This window comes from Poeciliopsis prolifica, unplaced genomic scaffold (genome assembly GCF_027474105.1).
Source record: "Poeciliopsis prolifica strain line A6 unplaced genomic scaffold, Auburn_PproV2 SCAFFOLD031, whole genome shotgun sequence".
Taxonomy (NCBI): Eukaryota; Metazoa; Chordata; class Actinopteri; order Cyprinodontiformes; family Poeciliidae; genus Poeciliopsis; species Poeciliopsis prolifica.
Genome location: NW_026562406.1, coordinates 965,645 through 987,819, shown reverse-complemented (window position 1 = coordinate 987,819; position 22,175 = coordinate 965,645). Strand labels below are relative to the sequence as shown.

Here is a 22,175-nt window from a genome sequence, read left to right as displayed (position 1 = left end):
CAGAGGTGTGGGTGTGAAAGAAGCGCGTGGGTTGGCTCCCCGCTGGAGGCCCTCGTGCGCTTCGGCGCCTTTTGGGTTTGTCGTGATTATCGCCATGCCAGCGTCCGGAGCTGCGCCGAGAGCGCTGTCTGTGTGGAGAGCAGTCTGACCCTGCATAGGGTCTATGTCTGTGGAGGTCTGTGGGTCCTCGGGCGCCGCCGGTGCTCCCGAGTCGGTGGTGGACGGAGAAAGACTGGAGTCCAGCGGCTCCGCCTGCAGGCCTGGGTCTGTTAGCGCCGGTTGTGAGGGTCCGAGCTGGACGTCGGTCTCCTCCGACGACATCGACTCACTGGACTCTGATGATTTTGAGGAATTGTCTTCCACATGTAGGCAAACCTGTAAAAAAAAAAAAAAAAAAAAAAAAAAAAAAAAGGAGGGGGAGGGTTGTGTGTGTGGGGGGTGGGGGGGCCGGAGGTGATGCTGTGAATAATTATATGTCCTTGAGCTTCTAAAAATATTAAACAAATTAATATAAATAATGTATATTTATATTAATTTGTAATGTTATTAATATGATAACATAAGACCATTAAAGCTGCAGTATGTAACTTTTATTTTAAAAAACACACAAAAAAACCCAATATATATAATGTCATATAGTGTCGTAAAAAAAAACCTTGACACTCCTTAACCTTCTGCCAGTGCTCCTGATGCTGCCTAGAAACAACCAATCAGAGGCAGAAGGCGGGTCTTCGTGCTGCCAATCACCCTGCTCCTGTCTTGTGCTCCGTGTTCATAAATGCTGGGCTAGTTAGCATAGCCATCAATGAGACTGAACTGTTTTCCTGTAACTGTAAGTTATTTCTCAACCATTTGCAGATACACAAGATTGATTGACAGCACTAAGACCCTCGGCATGGCTCCGATTGATTGTTTTTGACCAGTAGCAGTGTATTTTTGCAGACTTTTATAGCATATGTAGGAGCTTGATTTATTTTTGATTTTTTTTTTTTTTTTTTTTTTTAGATTACCTGCATCATACTGCACTGCCACGACAAGGTGACGGTTTGAATAAATATGGTGGAGAAAAAACTTTTTGGTTTTTAAATATAAAAGTTACATACTGCACCTTTAAGTAGTAAAAAGAAGTCAGAGAAGTGGAGCTACTCACCGGTTTAGCTGTCACCAACGTCACCATAAGGGCTGCCCAAAATGTGGCCCCTGTAACTTTCATTGTCCCCTCTGCTATATTTGAAGAACAGGTAGAATGTAAGTGGGTGGATGCAGGTCATCAGTTTACAGCTCATCAACTACATTCATCTCATTTTATTTCCAGGCTCTTGACAGATTTGAACCGTTCACATTTCAGGATGAAGAGGTTCCCAACATATAGACTGTTTGTTCACAAGCTTCCAGCTTTTAACAGGTTCAAAATGTTGATGGGTTTTTGGGATGTTCTTGAACATTCTGACTAATTTCCTTTCATTTGGTTTCAACTTGTACACAAAACTGGTTTTGGAATTCTTCAGCCATATTTGTTTACCTGGGAAAAAAGAACTATTTGAGCAAATCATTCAAATCCCTCAAAGTAAAGTCCGACGAGGAATGCATATCTCCTGATACACGTTGCACCGTGTCATACTAAAGGTAATCCTCTTTTCAGGCTTACCTCAGCAGTACCTCCAAGATGATGTGTGCCTCTTCTAAGTCCAGAATGAACGAAATATTTGAGATGGGCCTGTTTTTATACAGCTGTTTACATGTGTGGGGGCTACGCAGGAGCGATCCATCATCTGGGGGGAGAAAAAAAGCCCTTATTGTAGATAAACTCTCAAACTACAAAAGCTGAATCATTTAACACCTACACATGAGCTGAAATTAAAGCATTTAAAATTCTTACTGGAAAATGAGAGAATGAGCGCACCAGAAGTGGCCTCACAGCCAAAGTAAACACGATTTGTGGTTTTTGTGTAAACAATAGGAAGAATTTGGTCCAGACTTTAAATAACATCTAGATTCTGGGCTGAACAATACACTGGGGTGCCATGGAGATGATGTTTGCAACAAAAATACATGCACAGCGTTCAAACAACCTCTCTGTGGAACACACAAAGCTTCCCAAGAAGCAGTTTCATCTGACTAACCATCAGAATCTGCTACCATCATAACTTCAGCTTTCCTCCAGTAGAGTTGGAGGATGTTGTGCTTAAATTTTAAAAGCCGTTAGCTTCTGAGTCTTCAGATGGCGAGTACCTTGTACCCACTACTAGGTACACCTTGAACCACCTTTTATGGCATTCATTTAGGGCAAACGTAGGTCCACACTGACATGCAGTTCCTGCTCAATGTTCATGATTTGGTAGAGTGCTGGCTTTGAAAGCTAGTTGGATATGTTCCAAGCTTTATGACATGGATCTTTTCCTTACTGTAGCCAAGAAGACTGAAACTTTGCCAAAGGGATAAACAATGTTATTTAAGCAGGGTGTGGCATAAGGGGGCCAAAAAAAAAAAAACCTTACCCTGTGAAGTATGCTTATGCAGAATTGTCAGACCAAATTATCTTCCAGTTATCAAATCTGGCTTTGCTTCCTTTTAGCTGACAGCTTTCAGTGTGACTGTCTGCTCCTCAGGTTCAAGGTTTGACAAGAGCAGTTTCAGCTTGTAAAATGTCAGCAAGTACTGCACCCCAGTTCTCTGTGTTTTTGAAGTAAACAGTAGATGTGAAGCTTTGGTTCACTTGAAATTAAAGTGAAATCTTAGGCAGGTTGGTGCTGTGTTTGACTGCAGAGATTCTAGCCCTCGTTCCACATTTCAGAGCTTCTTAGGTCACAGAAGTCACTTGTGGGGTTCTCCACATGTGTTTAAGGACTTTAGAACAGCAACACTTTAGTATGACAATTTACCTTTTCACAAATTGAAATTCATATTTTAAGTAACCAAAGCCCTTGGAAAACCCTCATAATTTACCGAGTTGCCAATTGCACCACATCCTCGTGCACAGCTGAGCAGCAGAGACATTGCCAAATAATTGGGTGTCTATTTTTACATTTTTTTTTTGCACAAAGTGTTTTAAATATCAAAGACACCTCAAGCCAACTGAAAATGCAAACTCTTTATTAAAAAAAAAAATTGTTATGAATTAATCCACAGAAGATCCCGGTTCCTGCAAGAGATAACAGGACATTAGATCAGCTAAAAATAGGCATAAACAGATTCCATGTTCATCATGTCACCTCTTGCTTCTCTGAAGTTGCCTGAGCATTCTGTGCACAAGTTGTGGTTTCCACTTTTTTCTCCAGTTCAGACATGCTGGTTTCCACTGTTGCATCTGGTCTCCTTCCTCTGAATCAAGAGGGATACCATTAAATTGGTGGCACCAAGAATATGTACACTTTAAATTTAGAATAAGTGTAGAAACCTTGAGCCAGCATTCTTTCTGAGGATCACCACTATCACAGTAATGACCACTATGCCACAGAGACCTGCAGCACCATAGATGATGTGGCCCTGAATGCCTTTTGCTGCAGTGTCTTGACAAGATGCCCCACTGTAGCCCTTTGAACATTTGCATGTAGTGACCTCGTCAATTTTCACACAGCGCCCATTCCCACTGCAACGACTCTTGCTGCACTCTGCCGCCTCAAGGTTTGGGTCCCCACCGGTTTTCTGTATGGCATTGCCCAAGTTCATCTTTGGGGATGGAATGTGAGGATTCGGCATAGTCTGATTTGGAGTAGAGACCTTTGTTTCTGACTTTTGCTCGGCATCAGCACCTTAACGAAAACCAGTTTAGTGGAATTTGAAGCCAGCTGTACAGCTTACCCATTTTAAAGGTTACATACAGTTTTTGTCCGAGTGATCGGCGCAGGCAGCTTGCTCGTCGCAGGATTTTTCTTCTGGCAGGCAGGTTTGGTCCAGACATTTTCTACCACCAGCTGAGCAGTTTTGATCAGGGATGCAGTTTGTGCCTTTTGCATTGAAGCCATGATCACATTTGCACATTCGTCCTGTTGGGGTGGTGAGACACAGGTGCTCACAGTTGCCATTGTTTGCTGCACACTGGTTGGAACCTGAAGAGAATAAGATTTGACCTTAGAATTTTAAAGCAGCACCAAATTCCCTTTGAATTTAGTAGTCACTGACCTGACTGAGTAGACTTGCTATAGGCTTTCAAGTCAAGTACTGTTGCATCAACCTCAAACCATAGTTTCTGCTGCTGATCTTCTCTGTACCAGAGTCTTGTCATATCTGAGGGTAATTGACAGGCATGCCAATTAGAAATATACCATTTAAGTTTTAAATGGTCAAGGTAGCACATGCCCTCCAGCAGTGTTCACATTACCACTGACAGTCATCCAGATTGGCATGTCACCAAGAGCTACAGCAGTCAGCCCATCACCAGCCTCTAGTTCCTTGTACCCAGAGCCATCAGTCTTGACGGAACTGATTTTCCCCATTCCTATGAAACATTTGGGTCATTTAAAAAATAAAAATAAAAAAAAAGAAAAAACTTTACTTTGATGTACTTGTACCTGTGTTAGCCCAGTAGATTGTGTCCCCAGTACTGGAAAAGACTAAAGATGTGGGTTGAACTGCATCTTTCCACACAACTTTTCGGTCTCCGCCATCCATGTGAGCACATTCTACTGTGGCCTTGCTGCCAGAATCTTTCAGATTTAGGTTGGTAAAGCAAACTTGTCCACTTCTAGGATGAAGGGCAATGGAACTCACACCAGCAATCCCATCTTTTATTAGCATGGCTGTGTATGCGCCGGTTTTTGATGTAACCTGCAGTCGGGATTGTTTGTTGCTGCTCCAGTATACATTAAGGGTCACCCAGTCAAGGGCCATAGCAGTGATTTGGTCATCTAGCAGTTTGAGAACCTGATCTTGAGCAACCAAGACCAAGTCTCTCAGCTTGAAGGACTTTACTGACGTTGCGTTGGCATTCATCAAGACCAGAGTGTCTTCATGTTCACTGTAGTCCAGGATCTTTGCATCACTCACACCAGGGATTATTGCCTTCTTCTCAGGCCAGCCTTTCAACTCTGTTGCCTTTTGGGCTTGAAAATAGATCTGCAGAAATACATTAGTTATGCAGGTCATTAAAGAATTTTAAAGTTCCATTGGTTCAATAGTCAATTCGTCTTTAGCCAAGATTTCTTTGACACGACGTTCGCCTTTAATGCCAAGGTCTTGAGAGAGCTGCCAACTGAGTTTGCAGGACCAGAACTGATTATTCCCTTGGTCCTATAGAAGACTAAATAGTGCTTGTGTTCCAGCTTACAAGACAACCTAGTCACCATGCTTTTCTGCATTCTCCTTCCCACTTTTAGAGCTAGCCAGAGAATATATAAAGTCTGAATTTAAAGCAACTACCCAACTGACATGTAGAGCAAACCTTTGTGACATTAGGCGGCGACAACAGCAGCAGGAATGTTGATTTGGGAAGACTAGAACAGAGCAGACCATCTCCAGCTAGAGATAGGCCACTGGGACACTTGCACACAGCCTTGCGTCTTGGTGCCAAAACACACATATGGGAACAAGCCATCTTCTTGCATGGGCTCTCAGTGTCCATCTGCATTATTGGATGTACAATCTAAAAAAAAAAACAGGGAAATCAGAAACTGGTTTTCAGCAAGCCAAGGTTTGCACTTGACAGTGGAAGACATTGCAGCAAGATACCACTGTAGAAAGTTAGGATTGTCTTGATCTGGTTCAGTTCTAAATTAGACAAAACTCACCTTAATAGCAAATGGTTGACCAGGTCTCTTCAGGATAACCTGCCTGTTCTTGCCAGAGAGTTTATCAACAGCTTGCACCACTCTCCTCTTTGCATCAGACCAGTAAAGCAAGTCATCGAATACAGCAACAGAAAAGGGATAGGTAGTTTCCTTTAGCTGGAAAATCTGAAAGATGATTAAGTGCTTTAAACTGATGAACTTTGATGGCTTACTTTCAAAGCCAGTTAATCTCGAGAAAACTTTTGGCTTCATTTACCTTCACATTGTCACCGTCTAGCGTGGAAGAACCAATTGCATTCATTCGTTCATCTGTCCAGAAAACCCTGTCTGAAAGGACATCTACTGTAATGCCACCTGGCCAGCCCAAACTGCTGTTCACAATCGCCTTCCTCTCAGACCCATCCATGCCAGCTCGTTCAATCTTAACCACGTTGCCAATTTCTGTCCAAAACATCAGCCTAAGAGAGGGATGAGTATGAATGTCAGCTCAGTAGAGTTTTTAATTTTAATGTGTTTTAAAATTGTTTGTTGCCAACCCTTTTTGTGGTAGTAGGGCCAGAGAGCGAGGCTGGTCCAACTCTTCATCCAGGATGATGCTTTGGTCCAGTGACTTGACAGATGCTTTTGCGAGGCTGACGGCAACAATCTGACTATTTACACCATCAATCCAGTACAGGTTCCTTGCAAGCCAATCGACTGCTACAGAGTCTGCCCGGACACCTTTAACAGGAGAATTTAGATTATGCTTTAAACTGATTCAGATGTTGGTAAACGTTTTTTGCTATCCCCAACCTTTAGTGAGAATTCCTGTAGTCTTCTGGTCCATAGAAGACCACCTGATTGTTTCAGTGTCCACACCAACCCAGAAAACCTTCTGGTCTCGCCAGTCATAGTCTATAGACAAGATTGCCCTTTTGGCAGATGAAGACAAGGCATCTAGGCTTCCAGTGCGCAAACCATACATGTACAACTCTGTCTGGACAGATGCCAACAGGAACGGTTCACCTATGAAGAGATTGCAACAATAGACAAGGTATAAGGTGCAAATTACAATGTGTAAATTTGATGAACATACACAAGGTGTTGAAAGAACATTTGGGACAAACGCCTCTTGTAGCATTTAAGAGTTCAGGATACAGCAACTGTTGCGAAAACAGTTCAAGTGTCACAGTTCACCTTATTCCTCTCCCCCCAAATGTTTGGATGCTTTACCTGCGATTTTGCATCGGTATTCATCTGCCTCCATTATAAAACCGGGATGGCACTCACACTGGTATGACCCAGGTTGATTTATGCACAGATGACTGCACGCACTTTGTGCCTGGTCATCACACTCGTCTACATCGGCACACGTTTGACCATCTTCCAGCATCCTGTACCCTGCTGTGCAGCGACAGCGCTATAAATAGAAGACTTGCATAAAGTCAATCCACTACTGTAAAGTTTTAATGTCTTTTCACATTTTAAGTGGCCTCTCACCGGTCCCTGGGGTGTGCTGTGGCAGCTCTGTGTACAGCGGTCAGTTGTAGCACAGGCCGTCTGACAGCTGCCCCCCTCATCTGAACCATCTGCACAGTTGGTAATGCCATTACAGACGAGGACTGGATCCAGACACTCTTGGCTGCCACACTGGAACTCATGAGGGAGACATGTTCCCATTCCACCTGGGAAGTTTAAGTTTTACAACCAAAAAAAAAAAAAAAGAGAAAAGTGAATTCTAGGAACTAAAAAGCACAGCAATCATTTACAGTCTCTGAACACTCATTCATTATTTCAAGCAAACGAATTATAAACATTTTTCAAGTACAGTTAAATATGCATATACTCACATTCTGTCTCGTCACTACCATCATCACAGTCTTTAATCTTATCACATTTCCAGACTGTAGGAATACACTGGGTGTTTGATTTACAAGACCACTGGAAGGCACCACAGCTGACTGGTACTGCGGGGCAATCCTGCAGTAGAAGAGATACAACGCTAGAATTCTAGTGCAACTCCAAAGAAAAGGACGGAAAAAAAAAGTGCATAAATGAGCACCTTTTCATCCGAGCCATCTTTGCAGTCCTGGTCTCCATCACAGAGCCACTCCTGCACCAAGCACTCCTTGCTGTGAGGACAGCGATGTTTGGTTGTGCAGACCGGTGGCGTGGTGCAGCCGTCCTCATCAGAGCGATCCCAGCAGTCGGGGTGACCGTCACAACGCACGGAGGCCAAAACACACTGGCCACTGAGGCACTTAAACTCTGTAGAGCTGCACTGCACATTGGCTACAGGAGGGCCATAGTATGTTAGAGCACTGCGAAGGAGCAGCGACACAAATTGTGAAGTCAGGCAAGCATACCACAGGTCGCCTCGTCACTGCCGTCGCTACAATCCCGCTCTCCGTCACACAGGAAACTGCTGGGGACGCAGCGGCTGTTTTCGTCACACAGATGAGCGCAACCCTCCATGTGCTTGGCACAGCCAATTTCGTCAGAGTGGTCCTGGCATTGTGGTACGCCATCGCACACTTTACTTCTCTCAATACATTTTCTTCCATGGGCGCATTGGAACTGGTCTGCAGCAGGATTATAAAGTCACTCAGCTAAAAGAGTACCAAAATATGAATGCTATGGTGTAGCAGTCACCACTAGAAGATGCCTTTTTATCCTCCAAACTAACCGACTGAGTCGAGTAAAGTTGTTCAATACAGGTAACGTTAGCTAAATGATTATCTAACACCAATGCAGCACCTTAAGCTTGTTAACAAGTAGCCTGTAGGTTACTGATGTTTATGTGCAAAAACAAACCAAAACCAAAACAAACCAGATGCCCCCGTTAAACTCGCCTGGAGTTTAATTCAAGATGTTTAGGTTGTGAGCTCGGAATACAAGTTAATGTTAATCTGAGCTCAATTTATGGGTTATGCTCTCAAACTTGTGCCCAGCTCTACATGTCAAATTCCGCTGAGCAAGTTTTTTTGCCTTGTGTAAAAAAAAACAAAAGAACTATAAAAGCCTATGTTCCCAGTTAACCCTTTGGGTCATACCAGCACTGCATCCCGATTCACAGTTCTGTTCATCAGAACCGTCCTTGCAGTCCTCCTCTCCATCACACACATGGTTATAAGAGATGCATTCTAAGCCATCCTTGCAAAGACTATACCCCATTCTGCAACGATTAAGACAGCTTCCAGCTGGGGAAGAGAAAAAACACCAAGTCATGAACATATAAAAACACACCAAAACTGTTGGGGGGAGGATGCTTACCTTGTAAAAATAATGCTAAAAAGCTCACACAAAGCCATAACTGACCACCCATTGCCACAGGCAAGTCAAAACGAACCAGATGCCAGCACGTTCTGGGGGAGGCAGGTTATAAAGGCAACAGATTCAGCCAATTGAGCCTGATTGCACACCTAAGTAAGGGAGGAGCTGCTGGAGATGTTAGGAGCAGCTGTATGGAGGGCCACAAAAATGCTACAATTCACAAAAATAAATAGCCAAATATTAAGAATTATGTGTGTGCTAATTTATTTAAACTAGATGTAAATTAATGTGAAGAAACATTTTGTGTTTTTTTAAGTAAAAAATTCATTGTTAAAGTAACATCAAATTATTTTAGTATTTATTTCAAAATTTCAGAGCCCATGTAACCTGAATTAATGAACTGTGATTAATAATTGACATCATAATAAAGTGAGGCCTCTGAACAGGGGCGCCGCCAGGAATCTCAGTTTCCTCTGACAAAATATTTAATTGGGGCCCCCAAGATCCCCAAGGAAGTGCTGTCACAATTTCTTGAGTCTATCTGACCCATCAAAAGTGTCACAATTTGAAAGGCTGCAATTGCCTTGCTTTCTTTGGTCCAATATTGATAACTAGCACAATATTTACTGCTCGTAAATTTTACATGCAACATTCCACATACAGTAGCTACATAAGGAGGTTGCTTAAATTAAATCTATTAGTTTTAGATTACCGAAATGTCTCTCCCCAAAAGCAACAGTCATAGGCAACATGCAAAATATACATGAAGCAATCCAGACTACTCAAAAAATGCTATGTAGTTGCATTTTATTCAAGGTGCAGTATAGAACTTTAATAAATAAAAAAAATTTTCTCCATATTTGTTAAAGCTGTATCTGTGTCGTGACAGTTTGTTATGAGACAAATAATCTGTGAAAACGATCAATCAGAACTTTCTTTCTTTTTTTCTTTCTTCCTTGGTTTCATATCCATTAATCTTGATGTAGAATTAATGCTATTTGGTCAAATTACTGTGACCACTGTTGGGTTTTTTTTCGACTCACTCCCGAAAATCACAGAACGAACACATTCCTGTGTCCAATCAGGAAGGGATTAAGAGTTCTTGCGTCACTGTGACGTTTGTAGTCTGTTCCGGTGTAGCTAACGCGGCTAACGAGCAACTGTAGCGCTGGTAGCAACTTGAGAGGAGCCCACTGTATGATTTGGCTGCTGAATTGTACTCAGAAAATACTTTTATGAGTGTTTTTCTCGGCTTCCGGGCGGCAGCTGCTGTTGAAGCGGAGCCTTGGACCGCAAAGCCGGGGTAACTATTGAAAGGCTTCTCGTTGCTGTTGTAGGCTTGGGAGTGTGTTGTTTTGAAGCTGCGGTTGGTGTTGCTCCGTTAGCCACCGGGAGCCTCAACTCAGTTTGGAAGAGTTCGTCCAAGATGCTAGCGCACCTAGGTGCGGATTTCTCCGGAAAAAGATGCGCTGCTGCGCTGAAATGAAGAACCGCTGCATGTACGTCCCCAAACAGTTCATTTGAAAAACAATAACGATAAAACACTCGGCCTGAATCAGATGGGTTATAACCGCTCGGTGCCGAAGTCGCCCCACTTGACTGTTGCGCACAGGAGGGTTTTCCGCGGATCACAACAAAAGGATTTTTGATAACAAGTCGACTGCTAGCTCCGTGAAGCTAACGTCAGCTCCTTTAGCTCGCATTTGCATCAGGAACTAATCTAGCTTGCGTCTCTAAAATGTATCTGCTTTTCTTTGCCACCTGTTATTTTAACAAGTGTCCTTTGGAGATGTGGGAAGCTAGCGCTAGTCATTGTGGTTGGAGCCCAGCAGGCCCCCCTCCAGGCAGCTAACAGTTGGCCCTCCCAGGGCAACCAGGTTCTTGTCGCTCGGCTAGTCTTGTCGCAAGATACACCACCCGATTTCAGTCATTTGGCAGCATTCTTTCAGCTGCTTGTCGGGCTCGTAAATTAGTTTTGCTCGGAAACGAAAGTCCTGCAGTGATGTTAGCCAGTTAGCTCGGACGCCTGTGACGGGCTCATGGTAGATGGACAGTTCTGATCACCAAATCTCTTGTTGAGCATCAGATTGTAGTGACTCTGTTTCAGTTTTTGGGAATTTTTTTGTTGCTCAGAGACCACAGTGGACACCAGAATGGAGCACTTCGTTTTGTACAATAGGTTGAATTTAGCTCTCATAGTTTATAATTTGAGATGAGCCTCTAATTTCTTTTGATCGTTGAGATCTGACCTAATGACTTTGGTTTGTTTTTATTTAATATGGGTCTGCTGCAGTTTATCGTTAAAACTGTGTCATTATTTCCAGACTAACATGTCTAAATATAGTGATACTCCGATTTTCATCCAAATCCCCCGATTTTACTTGGATTGGAGCTGACTGCTGAAAAGATTTGAGTTGGATTTCCTGTTTGTGAAGTAAATCAGTGCACCTGTTTGAATGGTGTGTTTTGGGTTTGTTAAAGATCAGATGAAGGTTATGAACATGTGCTTTGTAGCTATTAACCCCCCCAAAACATCTTACTGCCTTCAGGAAACATACAGGACACATCTATTGCATGTCCTTAATATTAAAGTTTGGTTGTGACACAGCTCAGTATAAGAGTGGCAACTAACAATTACTCCAGTAATCCTTTGTGGCACAATGAATAATCAACTTGATTATTCCGATGATTAATCAATTTCAAAGTATTTTAAAAAAATGAGCCATTCAACTGGTTTTTCTTTTAACCACTTAACCCTTTCTCTCTTTTTTAAATGCAACATTAGAAATACTTTAAAAGTATTTCTAATGTTGAAATAAACAAATAATTCAATTTTCCTTTTTTTAAAATGATAAAATAAAATTTCATTGCTTTACAGTGCATCTGAACCGGGTGAAGCAAAAACTTGAGGAAATACATGCAAAACAAATGTATATATTTTTTGTACTGTTTTGGCTTAATTACTGCTGGGAATACGTTTTTTTTTTTTTTTTTTTTTTTTGAGTCTATGCTCCAGTTAGCAATTAATTGATTACCAAATTAGTTGGCAATTGTTTCAGTAATCAATTAATTAATTGATTGAGCCTCACTCGGTACTGTTGCATTTCCCCTTAAATTTTTGTCTGATCATATTCACGGTGTTTGAAAACAACGTTTATCTTGCTGATTTTGTGACTTATAATACTTTTGATTTTTTTTTTTTTCCTCCTGCAAGGTGTCCAAATCTTTCGAGTGACTTCTAGTGTTGGTTTCCACCCTGTGACTTACTCATTGACAGAGGGGCCCCTCAGAGCAAGGGCCCGAAGCTGTAGCTCCAAGTTTGCCCTCCCCCCTGTGCGCCCCCACCTCACCGGTAAGAGAGAGCTCACACCAAAACCTCCTCTAGGCTCTCGGCGGGTCGAGATGTCGTCCATCTTGCCGTTCACCCCTCCCGTGGTGAAGAGGCTCCTGACGCTGAAGAAGACGTCGACCGGGTCGGGTTTAGCGGGAGGCGGCGAGCAGAACGGGCAAGAGGAGAAGTGGTGCGAGAAAGCGGTGAAAAGCCTGGTGAAGAAGCTGAAGAAGACGGGTCAGCTGGATGAACTGGAGAAGGCCATCACCTCCCAGAACTGCAACACAAAGTGTGTCACCATCCCGAGGTGAGCTTCCTCCTCGTGTTAATGGTTGGGAACTGTTTTTCCTGTTTCTCTCCCTAACTTGACTTTGTTTCCAAAGACGTATTTGTGTGTCGGGTTCAGCTGATTATTACGGTTTGCCTCCCGCTGTGCCAACAGCTCCTGCAGGGTTTGTTAAAGGTCAGGAGAAGACATTCCTTTATGACCTTGATGACCTAGACCAAAGCTCTGCAGGAACGTTTTTGGGAAAGATTTGTTTCCAGGAATTCCTAGGTGTTTGTGTGTTTTAAGCAATGGCTCATTTGTCAACTTTCCCTTTTGGACACTTTTTGTAAATCTTTTAAGAATTTCTGAATTTAGTTTTTATTATTATTATTATTAAAATTATGATTTTGACAAACTTCCCTCCTCTCATTTCCTCTGTTTTGTGCCTTTGAAAACAGAGGACACCCCACCCCAACAAGTCTGGATTTGTTGGGGTGGGCACTTATCGTATCGTTTCTCATTTATTGGGATAATTTTGTCAGCATGATAAGAGTTTTGGTTTATCGTTGTCACAATAAATTCCAATTGATAATGTTCATAACGTCCCCAAAACTTCCCACATTGATGGGTTTGGTACTTTTACTATTTTCTCCAGAAACATAAATGAATGCCAATAAAGGCTGAGTCTGCATGCTTGCAGTCAACAACAGTCACCTCACTGTTGCCAATTCAGTGGCTTTCTCGCTACATTTACCAACATTTCAGACAGAAAAAATTGCCCTGGGCTAAATCGGCAGGTCAGACTTTTCAAGATGGGTAATCAGCGATTGGTCAGAAAATTGCGGTTTGTGCACCCCCAGTTCTTACTGTCGCTTTTGTTATCATCACAAGTCCTAAAACGTATCACCCCCAACCCCAAAAACTCCATATTATGTTTGATTGTCTCCACATAAGTTCTGAGATATTTATCTGTGGAAAAGGTATTTTTAATCAAAACAAAGCCACAACACAGAGAACGGCTTTTTAACGTCACTGTCTTTATTTTTCCTTAATTCCTTAAAAAGGCTTCTTTTGCTTGAAGTTCATTTCCACAGCTGAATCTGGCGGCTTTATTTCGCCACAGAACTCCAATAAGAGGTCCTCTCCAAAAACTACTAATGTTTCTTTTTCTCTGGTTGTGTTTCTTCTCTGTACACAGCAATTGCTCTGAAATATGGGGACTGAGTACGCCAAATACGATAGAACAGTGGGACACGTCAGGCCTGTACAGCTACCCCGACCAAACCAGGTGAATATCCTTAAATTGCATTTGGTGTTTCACAGTGTTTTTAAGACAAGACGTCAAAAACATCCTTGTTGCTGTCCGCCGTCCAATAAGATCCCTAGATGGCCGCCAGCAAGTCTCGCACAGGAAGGGCCTTCCTCACGTCATCTACTGCCGCCTGTGGCGGTGGCCGGACCTTCACAGCCACCACCAGCTGCGTGCCATCGAGGCCTGCGAGTACGCCTTCCACCTCAAGAAGGACGAGGTGTGCATCAACCCCTACCACTACCAGAGGGTGGAGACCCCAGGTGAGAGCAACGCTTGTCGGCCAAATCGCACCCGTCTGGTAGCAGTGCTGCAGAGAGAGCAGCCCAAGAGGCAGTCGTCAAAGCTTTTAAGACGCTCGACGCAAAGTAAAGCTGGAGCTTTTTGTCTGAACGCAGCGAACAGAAACCGAACGCCGCTTAAATGTGTTAGGAGGCAAATTATTAAACAAGTCACCAGAAGAGAAAGTAAACATTCTAACAAACCCTGTTTGAAACGTTCTTGGTTAAACACCAAGTCACTTTTAATTGAATTATTTAGAGCAGGCCCTGGCCCTGCAGTCCTGGAGGGCCAGTGGCATGCACCTTTAAGATGTGCCTCTGCTGCACCACACTTGAACAGAATAATTAAGTAATTAGCAAGGCTCTGGAGAACCTACCTACACAACTCCGAAATGGTTGGAGGTAATTAAGCCACTTCATTCCAGTGTTTCATAGCACATCTAAAAACTGCAGGACAGTGACCCTGGAAGACTGGAGTTTGTGATTTAGAGAATCAATCGCATGTTGGCCTGACGGACAGTGTGTAGAGACAGGAGCTTCAAAAATGATCGTGGAGATGCTGGCCTTTAGTTTGGACCATTTAGCAAGTAAAGCAAAGAAAGTAGGAGCAGCTGAACAGACACTGCAGAGGACCGACCAGAGGAACAAACAAACAACCGACTGAGACAACTACAATTTGAAACAAAACATCTCACAGTTCGATTTCCTGTTTCGAGTAAAACTCTTCCTGTTAGTCAATAAATTCTTAATGTAATTAGCTGATATTCCCAAGTAAGTCTTGTAATCTTTATGAAGTAATCATTCATTTGTTTCCTATGAAATCTATTAGATCTGGTTTTAAGTCAAAAAACATGTTGCAACACAGTGAGCTCACGTCTTCCTGCGTTTCATCCACCACCGTAGTGCTGCCTCCCGTTCTTGTGCCAAGACACTCAGAAATCCTGTCCGAGCTGCCACCTCTGGACGACTACACTCATTCCATACCCGAAAACACAAACTTCCCTGCAGGAATCGAACCTCCAAACAACTACATACCAGGTAGAACCGTCTGGATTTGACTGCCGCCATCGTTTGACAAAGAGTTTTTGTCTAGAGCTCCGATTCAGCATCGTCTGACTTTCTTCCGTTTTTCTCAATAGAGACGCCTCCACCGGGTTACATCAGTGAGGATGGAGAGGCCAGCGACCAGCAGATGAATCAAAGTATGGACACAGGTACCCTAGTTTAGCACGACCTTCTCCTTTGGTGCTGATTAGATGGACGGTATAGTTTGGAAATTAGGTTCTGGTATTATCAGAATCGCCTGTTTAGAGCTGCACAATCTGAGGAAAAGATGTGAATATTGGTGGGAACTGCAATAAGGACATGAGTTGCTGTAAACAAACAAACGCTGACAATGTGAATTTCCTTAAAGTTAACATGGGCTACATTCACACAGCAGGCAAGTGAAACACAAATCCAACTCCTGTTACCCCAAATGCAACTAAAATAAAAAATTTTCCCCCCAAACTGAACTTTTTTTTATGTTGCTCTCCCTATCCTTTCTCCCAATTGCAACCCAATCCAATTTTCTTCTGTTTTATTAATCCAAATTCAACACAATTCCAACTTTCCCCCCTTTTTTTCCACCAAATGTGACACAAATCCGACCTTTTCACTGTAAAACGTCCCAATCCCACCACTCGTAGCTCTGACTTGGATCCAAGAGTTCTTAGTCAGAGAAAAGAGAAAGAGAGCTGTGCTTTCTTTCTATTAGCTTCCTTCATCTTGTTATGGTCTTGTGACGATCATGTCTGCTCCTATTGCTGCATAACTTTAAAATCGATCCAAATACGGCAGCAAGCATTCCTAGGTGGTCCGTTGCACACTGGTGGCTGTTCTTCTGTGCACGTTTTGAGTCATACTGTACATCTGACTGTAGTCCAGTTTAATTTCTGGCCTGAACAACCACACACACACACACACACACACACAGACACGCACACACACAAAATGAACTCCTGCTCTGTAAACGTTGCCGTAGAGAGCAGACGATGAGTACATCTTCTGGAGTAAATGAAATGATTATCTTATCTCGGTTTTACTGAGAAACTTGATTTTTTTTAATGACTCTTTACCTCCTAACATCTTGTATGTTGCTTTAAACGACAAGTTTCACCAAACATACTACAGATGTAGAGGCCGAATGCTATACACTTAAACACCGAGGGGTTCTTAGTGATATGTTTATTCCAGAGGATATCGCTATCAATATCGATACTGTGATGATGATGATGATAAATGAATACGGCAGTCATAATGACGACCTGCTGTAAAACTGTGTTGGTGCTGTTTTTGCTTCAGGTTCTCCACAAGAACTCTCTCCCAGCACTCTGTCTCCAGTCAACCACAGCATGGGTACGATGTGAACCACCTGCTTTATCACTGTTCAATATCATATCGATTTGTTTAGGTGACAACGCATTTGGCGATATTGTGAACTACTACAATGTGATTTCTATTCGGTTCAAGTCACAAATGTGCGATAAATATGACGTGATATCATCATATTTACATCAATCTGTGTCAATACACACACACAAAAAAAAGCAACTAAAATATGACTCTGCCATTTTCTTTCCAAGCTCTTACAGGCACTGAGATAAAAAAGTTGAAATTCTGAAATTGCATATATTTTATACTTGATGATATACTGTAGGTCAATGTTTACTTTTTATATCCATGTAATTAAGTCATTAGTCATTGAATCAATATGATTATATGATCATATTGTTCATTTATACGATAATTTCATATAGAGCCTTATTATTGAGGGAAATATACGGCAATTTACAAATAAATGCCATTGGGGCTGAAAAGATTAATTGTGATGAATCAGTTTTTGACATAATTGTGAACTAATCTAGTATTTGGTTAATAGGAGAACATAGACTCAAAGAAAAAGGTCATTTGCTCAAAGAGCAGCACATGCAGAGCTGCAATGAAGCCAAAGCTGAACAAAAATGGAAACATTTTGCATTTAAGAGTCAATAAAACGTCTACATCTGTAAACGTGGTCCAGCAAGAAGTCAGATGGTTATAGTTTTAGCTTCACCTGGTTCAAATAACAAAGAATCTTGTTAAGCACCTTTTGTGCTTTACTAATTAGAGTTACTAATAATTTAATAATTTCTTTTTTAGCTGTAGATATGCAGCCTTTGCTACAAATGATCCCGTATTCACTAAGGGAATGCTGTGTTGCATTTTAGGCAATTAAATGTTTTTAATAAAAAAAAAAGAATCATTTGTTTATTTACATTATTTAATTTATTTTTAATATTGTTAAAATAAAAAAAGAAAAAAAATCTGCAGAATGCACCAATATTTCTTGTGTGTTTTTAATCCGATCAACCGTCCGCTCGTGTGACCGGTCTGGTTTGGGATGGCATTTGTGTTACCATGATGACTGTAGCTAACTCCCGATGCGGTGTCTCCCGTCCCGCAGACCTGCAGCCGGTGACCTACTCGGAACCGGCCTTCTGGTGCTCCATAGCGTACTACGAGCTCAACCAGCGCGTGGGCGAGACGTTCCACGCCTCTCAGCCTTCGCTGACGGTGGACGGATTCACGGACCCGTCCAACTCGGAGCGCTTCTGCCTCGGCCTGCTGTCTAACGTCAACAGGAACGCCACTGTGGAGATGACTCGGCGGCACATAGGTACGGCACCGATGAGCGTTTGTTTTAGCAGAATATTTGTTTCATTTCTTTACTTCACAATTATTCTATAGATATCATTGAGATAATTAAGCTTATCTCAATGATATCTAAGTAAGAAAGAAGTTTGGACATTAGTTCTTGGTTTTTGGGGCAAATATTCACAAAGTTTTCCCATTTGTAAGGCATGATTAATTGGATTTTTTTTAACATTTTTTTTTTCACAGGAAGAGGAGTTAGACTTTACTACATTGGAGGAGAGGTATTTGCAGAGTGCTTGAGTGATAGTGCCATCTTTGTCCAGAGTCCAAATTGCAACCAGCGGTACGGCTGGCATCCGGCGACAGTGTGTAAAATTCCTCCAGGTAAGAGGCTGAAAGTGGCAGCATGTAGGAACCTCAGAGACTGTTTAGTCAGATTATACTGAACAGTTCTGATAATGAACCTCCTTTTAACATTTATTTCTAATTTAAGTAAGTTCAGCACTTCTTTATTGTTTTATATTCACAAACTGTCACAAAAGCCTCAAAAAGCTGAACAGTAGTTGTCACGTTTCTTTCAAAATAAGCCTTTTTTTTTTTTTCTTTTGTGCGTCACTCCTAAAATGCCCGCTCCGGTTCACGGCTTTCTTCCTCCAGGTTGTAATCTAAAAATCTTCAACAACCAGGAGTTTGCAGCCCTGCTGGCTCAGTCGGTCAACCAGGGCTTTGAAGCCGTCTATCAGCTCACCAGGATGTGCACCATCAGGATGAGCTTCGTCAAAGGCTGGGGAGCAGAGTACAGGTGAGCACCGACACGACTCGCGTTCACTACTGCTGTGTGCGCTTAAGTTTTCAGTTAATTTGCAAGACATCAGTTTGTCTGCACATCATCAGAAAGTCTTCAATTCATGTATCTTAAATTAAGGCCTTAACATAGCTTAAATTTGTTTGTAAGAAAGCCCGGTGGCCTTAAATTCGTTAATCACAGGTCTTAAAATTTTCTCATGGCAGGACTATTTAATCTTTTGTGTATTATTATTATTTTTTTTTTTTACCCTTTGCTGGACCTTTCTGTCATGCACAGACATATTTATTGTGCTTGGTAACTAGCAGCTATTAAACCTTCGCTAGCCAGTAGGGCTAATACCAGAGTAAGTGCAAATGATTTAAATATATGGCACAAAAAGGTTTATTTAAGTCTACAAGTTTTATGTGAATTTAACCTGGGATGCTAGCTAGAGACTTGGACTATAAATAATCTTTACAAAAGGCTAAACAGAATAAATGTCATGATTGCTTTGGAAGAATCTTTAGCCAATGGTATCCTGCTGCAGGCCGCTGCCACCTCTGGCCTCACCACTCCCAGTACCTTTTCCTTTCCATAAATTATTTACTTTAGGACCCAGAACCTTAAATGTACCTCTGTTCATAACACTGTTCTTTTCCAAAGTGTTTAAATGATGCGTTATTCATTGTCTTTGTCACAGATGCTAACTGAAATCCTGTCCAGTTTATGCAAGATGATGTTTAGTTTTTGCTAGCTGACAAACTACGAGACTTTTTCTAAAAGACTACCTAATGTCCTTAAAATGCTGTTACACACATGTGGGTATGGGAAAGTAATTAGCACACTAAATGTTTAAAGCATTAGCAGATGGAATGTTGGAACAACTCGAGACCAAAACTGCTTTTTTAAAATTTATTTATTTTCCAGGCGACAAACCGTCACAAGCACTCCATGCTGGATCGAGCTGCACCTGAACGGCCCGCTGCAGTGGCTGGACAAAGTTCTCACCCAGATGGGCACCCCGAACGCACGCTGCTCCAGTATGTCCTAAACCGCGAAGGAAACGCCCGAAATAACCCTGATACAAAGATGGCTACACTCCAAACCGGGGGGGGGGGGGAGACAGGAAAAAAAAAGTCATAACAAAATTTGTTTTTGTAACATTCTCCGTAGTATTTGTGGTTCGGCTCCACATCCCTGTTTTAACTTCACACACACACACAGACAGAAGAAGAAGAACAACAACACATAGTTCAATTCACATATACTCACATACAGACATTGTTTTTTTTATGGAAAACTTTAAAAAAATAATAAAAAAAAGAGATTGGCACTTTGTTACCCATCTATGTCATGCACCTTGTTGAATTGCTTTGCCCCAAATCCTTAATATTAGATCTATTTGTGGTACAAATAAAAAAAAATGTATATTGGTTGTTGTCTGGGAAGTAGAGGAAATACCAAAAATATCTGTGAATAGGTTCTCAGTGTTGAAGATTGCTTGAATGCTGAAGTGATATATATATTTTTCGTTGTTCCATCCCACCACATCCATTGTTCTGAACCTAAGTTTACTTTTCTCTGGGAGACTTCTCTGTTGTCAACGGGAGGCGTCTTATTGAAGAAACGATGGCCTTGGTGGCTGTTTTTCTCCTGAAGGAAATACCACAATGTGTTTATGAAATTTGATTCAATTGCCTCTGCCACAATGGCGCCCAATTTATTTCTTTTTTTCTTTCTTTTTTTAAACTAACAGTGTGTCGTTCTAAGACATGTCTTCAAGATAGTCATATAGGAATGTTAGTAAAATAAATATTTCCACAGCTCTAAAGAAACTGCACTATCAGACTGGCTGTAGTTTTTATTGTAGTTGGTATTGTTTTATTTAAATTTTTTATTTTTTTTTGTCGACATTTGGCATCCTTCGTTCTTTTTAGCTGATTTGCATCCGGTCCGATTCGCCTGATTTTCTAGATTCCAGCCAGGTTTTGCAGGGCACGCTGGGCAGGGACCAGAACATATATCAAAAACAGAATTTCTTTTTGGACATTTTTGTGTTTTTTTTTTTTTTTTTTTTTTCTCTTCAACACTGGGACTGCTTGAGCTCTGGAAAACGCCTCGTCAGGAGATCTTTGAAGGCATCAGTAAATTTTGCTTCTTTTTTTTGTATTTGTGTGTGTGTGTATATGTGCACACACATAAATAAAAATAAAAATTGTATTTTCCGTCATTCATTTTTTATTTTCAACACCTCAGTGATTTCTTAAACAAGAGAGAGAGTCGATCATTCCTACATTTTACCCCCAAATTGTAGGTGGCATATTTTTTGTCTCAGTGGTGGGGAAATAGAGAAAGTAATCACTGCCCTTACATATGTAGCTTATATCTAGCCTTTGTATTTGTTTTCCAAAGAAATTTGCTGCGTTTAAAGCTAAACCCCCCACACCCAGATTTGACTGAAAGTTTGAATCCAGTTTCTTAAAATTATAGTTTTTGTAGATGTTTAAAAAAATTTGTTTTGCCCATTTTTTAAATTTTTATATTTTGTGCGTGTGTATAATTATTGTCCAAGCACATTTGACCTTTTTTTTTATGTGCTTTGTCGAGCAAGTTAACTACACTCAATTGGCTTTTAAAATGTTACAGCTAAACTGGATGGGAGTGAATGTGCCTGCACACTGGGACATTACGTGTTGATGTGCGTATTGTGTTTGTTCAGTCTTTAAAGGACAGCTTGTACAACGAGACTTACTACCTTAAACTCATTACTTGGTTGTTGCAAGTTTAAATATGTCCCCAGTCCCACCCGTTGATGTACATGTGTTTACCATATGACACTAGAGATTGTACTTGAAGTGCAACTAGTGAATTATGATTTTTTTTTTTTGGGGGGGGGGGGAGTTGAGGGGAGGAACTGAACCATGTGTTTGGGTCCAGTGTGACATTGTTCTTATCTTTGGCCTACAACATATGAATGTGAAAAAAAAAAAACAAGAAAAATACAATACAAAAACTGACGTGGACCAGATGTGCGTATGCATAAAAGTAGTACATTATGTGTGTATAACAGTAATCTTTTTTTTGCAAACCAGTCAGTACTGTAGACGTCGCAGTTGTTTTACCAAAAGAGGGCGGTATTGATAGAGCAGGTTTTTTTTCTTCTGTTTTTTTCTTTTTGTTTCTTGACCATGAGCTTCTCAGGCGTGTGGCATATTATGCAGACTTCATAAAACACTAATAAAGATTTTTATTCTCATGAACCTGCCTGTTTTTGTTAAAAAAAATAATAAAAAATTGCAATATGCAAAGGGTTTTGTGCATGTTCTAGGGCACATAGTCCCGTTTTATAGCACAATGGAGTATGTTAACTTCAGTTGTGATATCAAATATTACTTCAAAGAAATTCAACTTTGTAATTTAGCTCCTTGAAATTGGGCCTCTGTCTCTTTAAGAAACTCCTGCACCTTCTGAAAATCTGCTTGGGGCTTGCTAATTGTTGCTGGCTAGTCTGAAGGCGCTCAGTGGGGGAGTGGCTATGTGAGGCCG

General features: G+C 41.5%; 2 protein-coding genes across 4 annotated transcripts; one reads left to right on the top strand and one right to left on the bottom strand.

Annotated features, from left to right (window-relative positions):
- Positions 1–3,076: 3,076 nt before the first annotated feature.
- On the bottom strand, positions 3,077–9,058 carry lrp13 (low-density lipoprotein receptor related-protein 13). The gene is made up of 19 exons (XM_055050788.1): positions 8,979–9,058; positions 8,759–8,905; positions 8,072–8,287; positions 7,768–7,997; positions 7,556–7,685; positions 7,206–7,390; positions 6,939–7,125; positions 6,519–6,731; positions 6,263–6,446; positions 5,983–6,184; positions 5,727–5,891; positions 5,381–5,581; positions 4,512–5,055; positions 4,322–4,438; positions 4,123–4,227; positions 3,822–4,049; positions 3,398–3,752; positions 3,213–3,321; positions 3,077–3,142 (listed from the first exon to the last, which is right to left on the bottom strand). The coding sequence occupies exons 1-19, from the start codon at positions 9,028–9,030 to the stop codon at positions 3,119–3,121; spliced, it is 3,594 nt and encodes a 1,197-aa protein (XP_054906763.1). The 5' UTR covers positions 9,031–9,058; the 3' UTR covers positions 3,077–3,118.
- A 1,045-nt stretch (positions 9,059–10,103) lies between these two features.
- On the top strand, positions 10,104–21,889 carry LOC129373108 (mothers against decapentaplegic homolog 2). Of its 3 annotated transcripts, none has more exons than XM_055050863.1 (11): positions 10,104–10,281; positions 12,193–12,616; positions 13,776–13,865; positions 13,956–14,149; positions 15,071–15,205; positions 15,307–15,369; positions 16,511–16,564; positions 17,652–17,864; positions 18,089–18,226; positions 18,500–18,644; positions 19,557–21,889. In XM_055050863.1, the coding sequence occupies exons 2-11, from the start codon at positions 12,381–12,383 to the stop codon at positions 19,678–19,680; spliced, it is 1,392 nt and encodes a 463-aa protein (XP_054906838.1). In that variant the 5' UTR covers positions 10,104–10,281; positions 12,193–12,380; the 3' UTR covers positions 19,681–21,889. The 3 variants fall into 3 exon arrangements, with proteins under 3 accessions (XP_054906838.1, XP_054906836.1, XP_054906837.1); XM_055050861.1 differs by having other exon boundaries at positions 15,307–15,381; XM_055050862.1 differs by lacking the exon at positions 10,104–10,281 and adding an exon at positions 10,333–10,477 and having other exon boundaries at positions 15,307–15,381.
- The last annotated feature ends 286 nt before the right edge of the window (positions 21,890–22,175 follow it).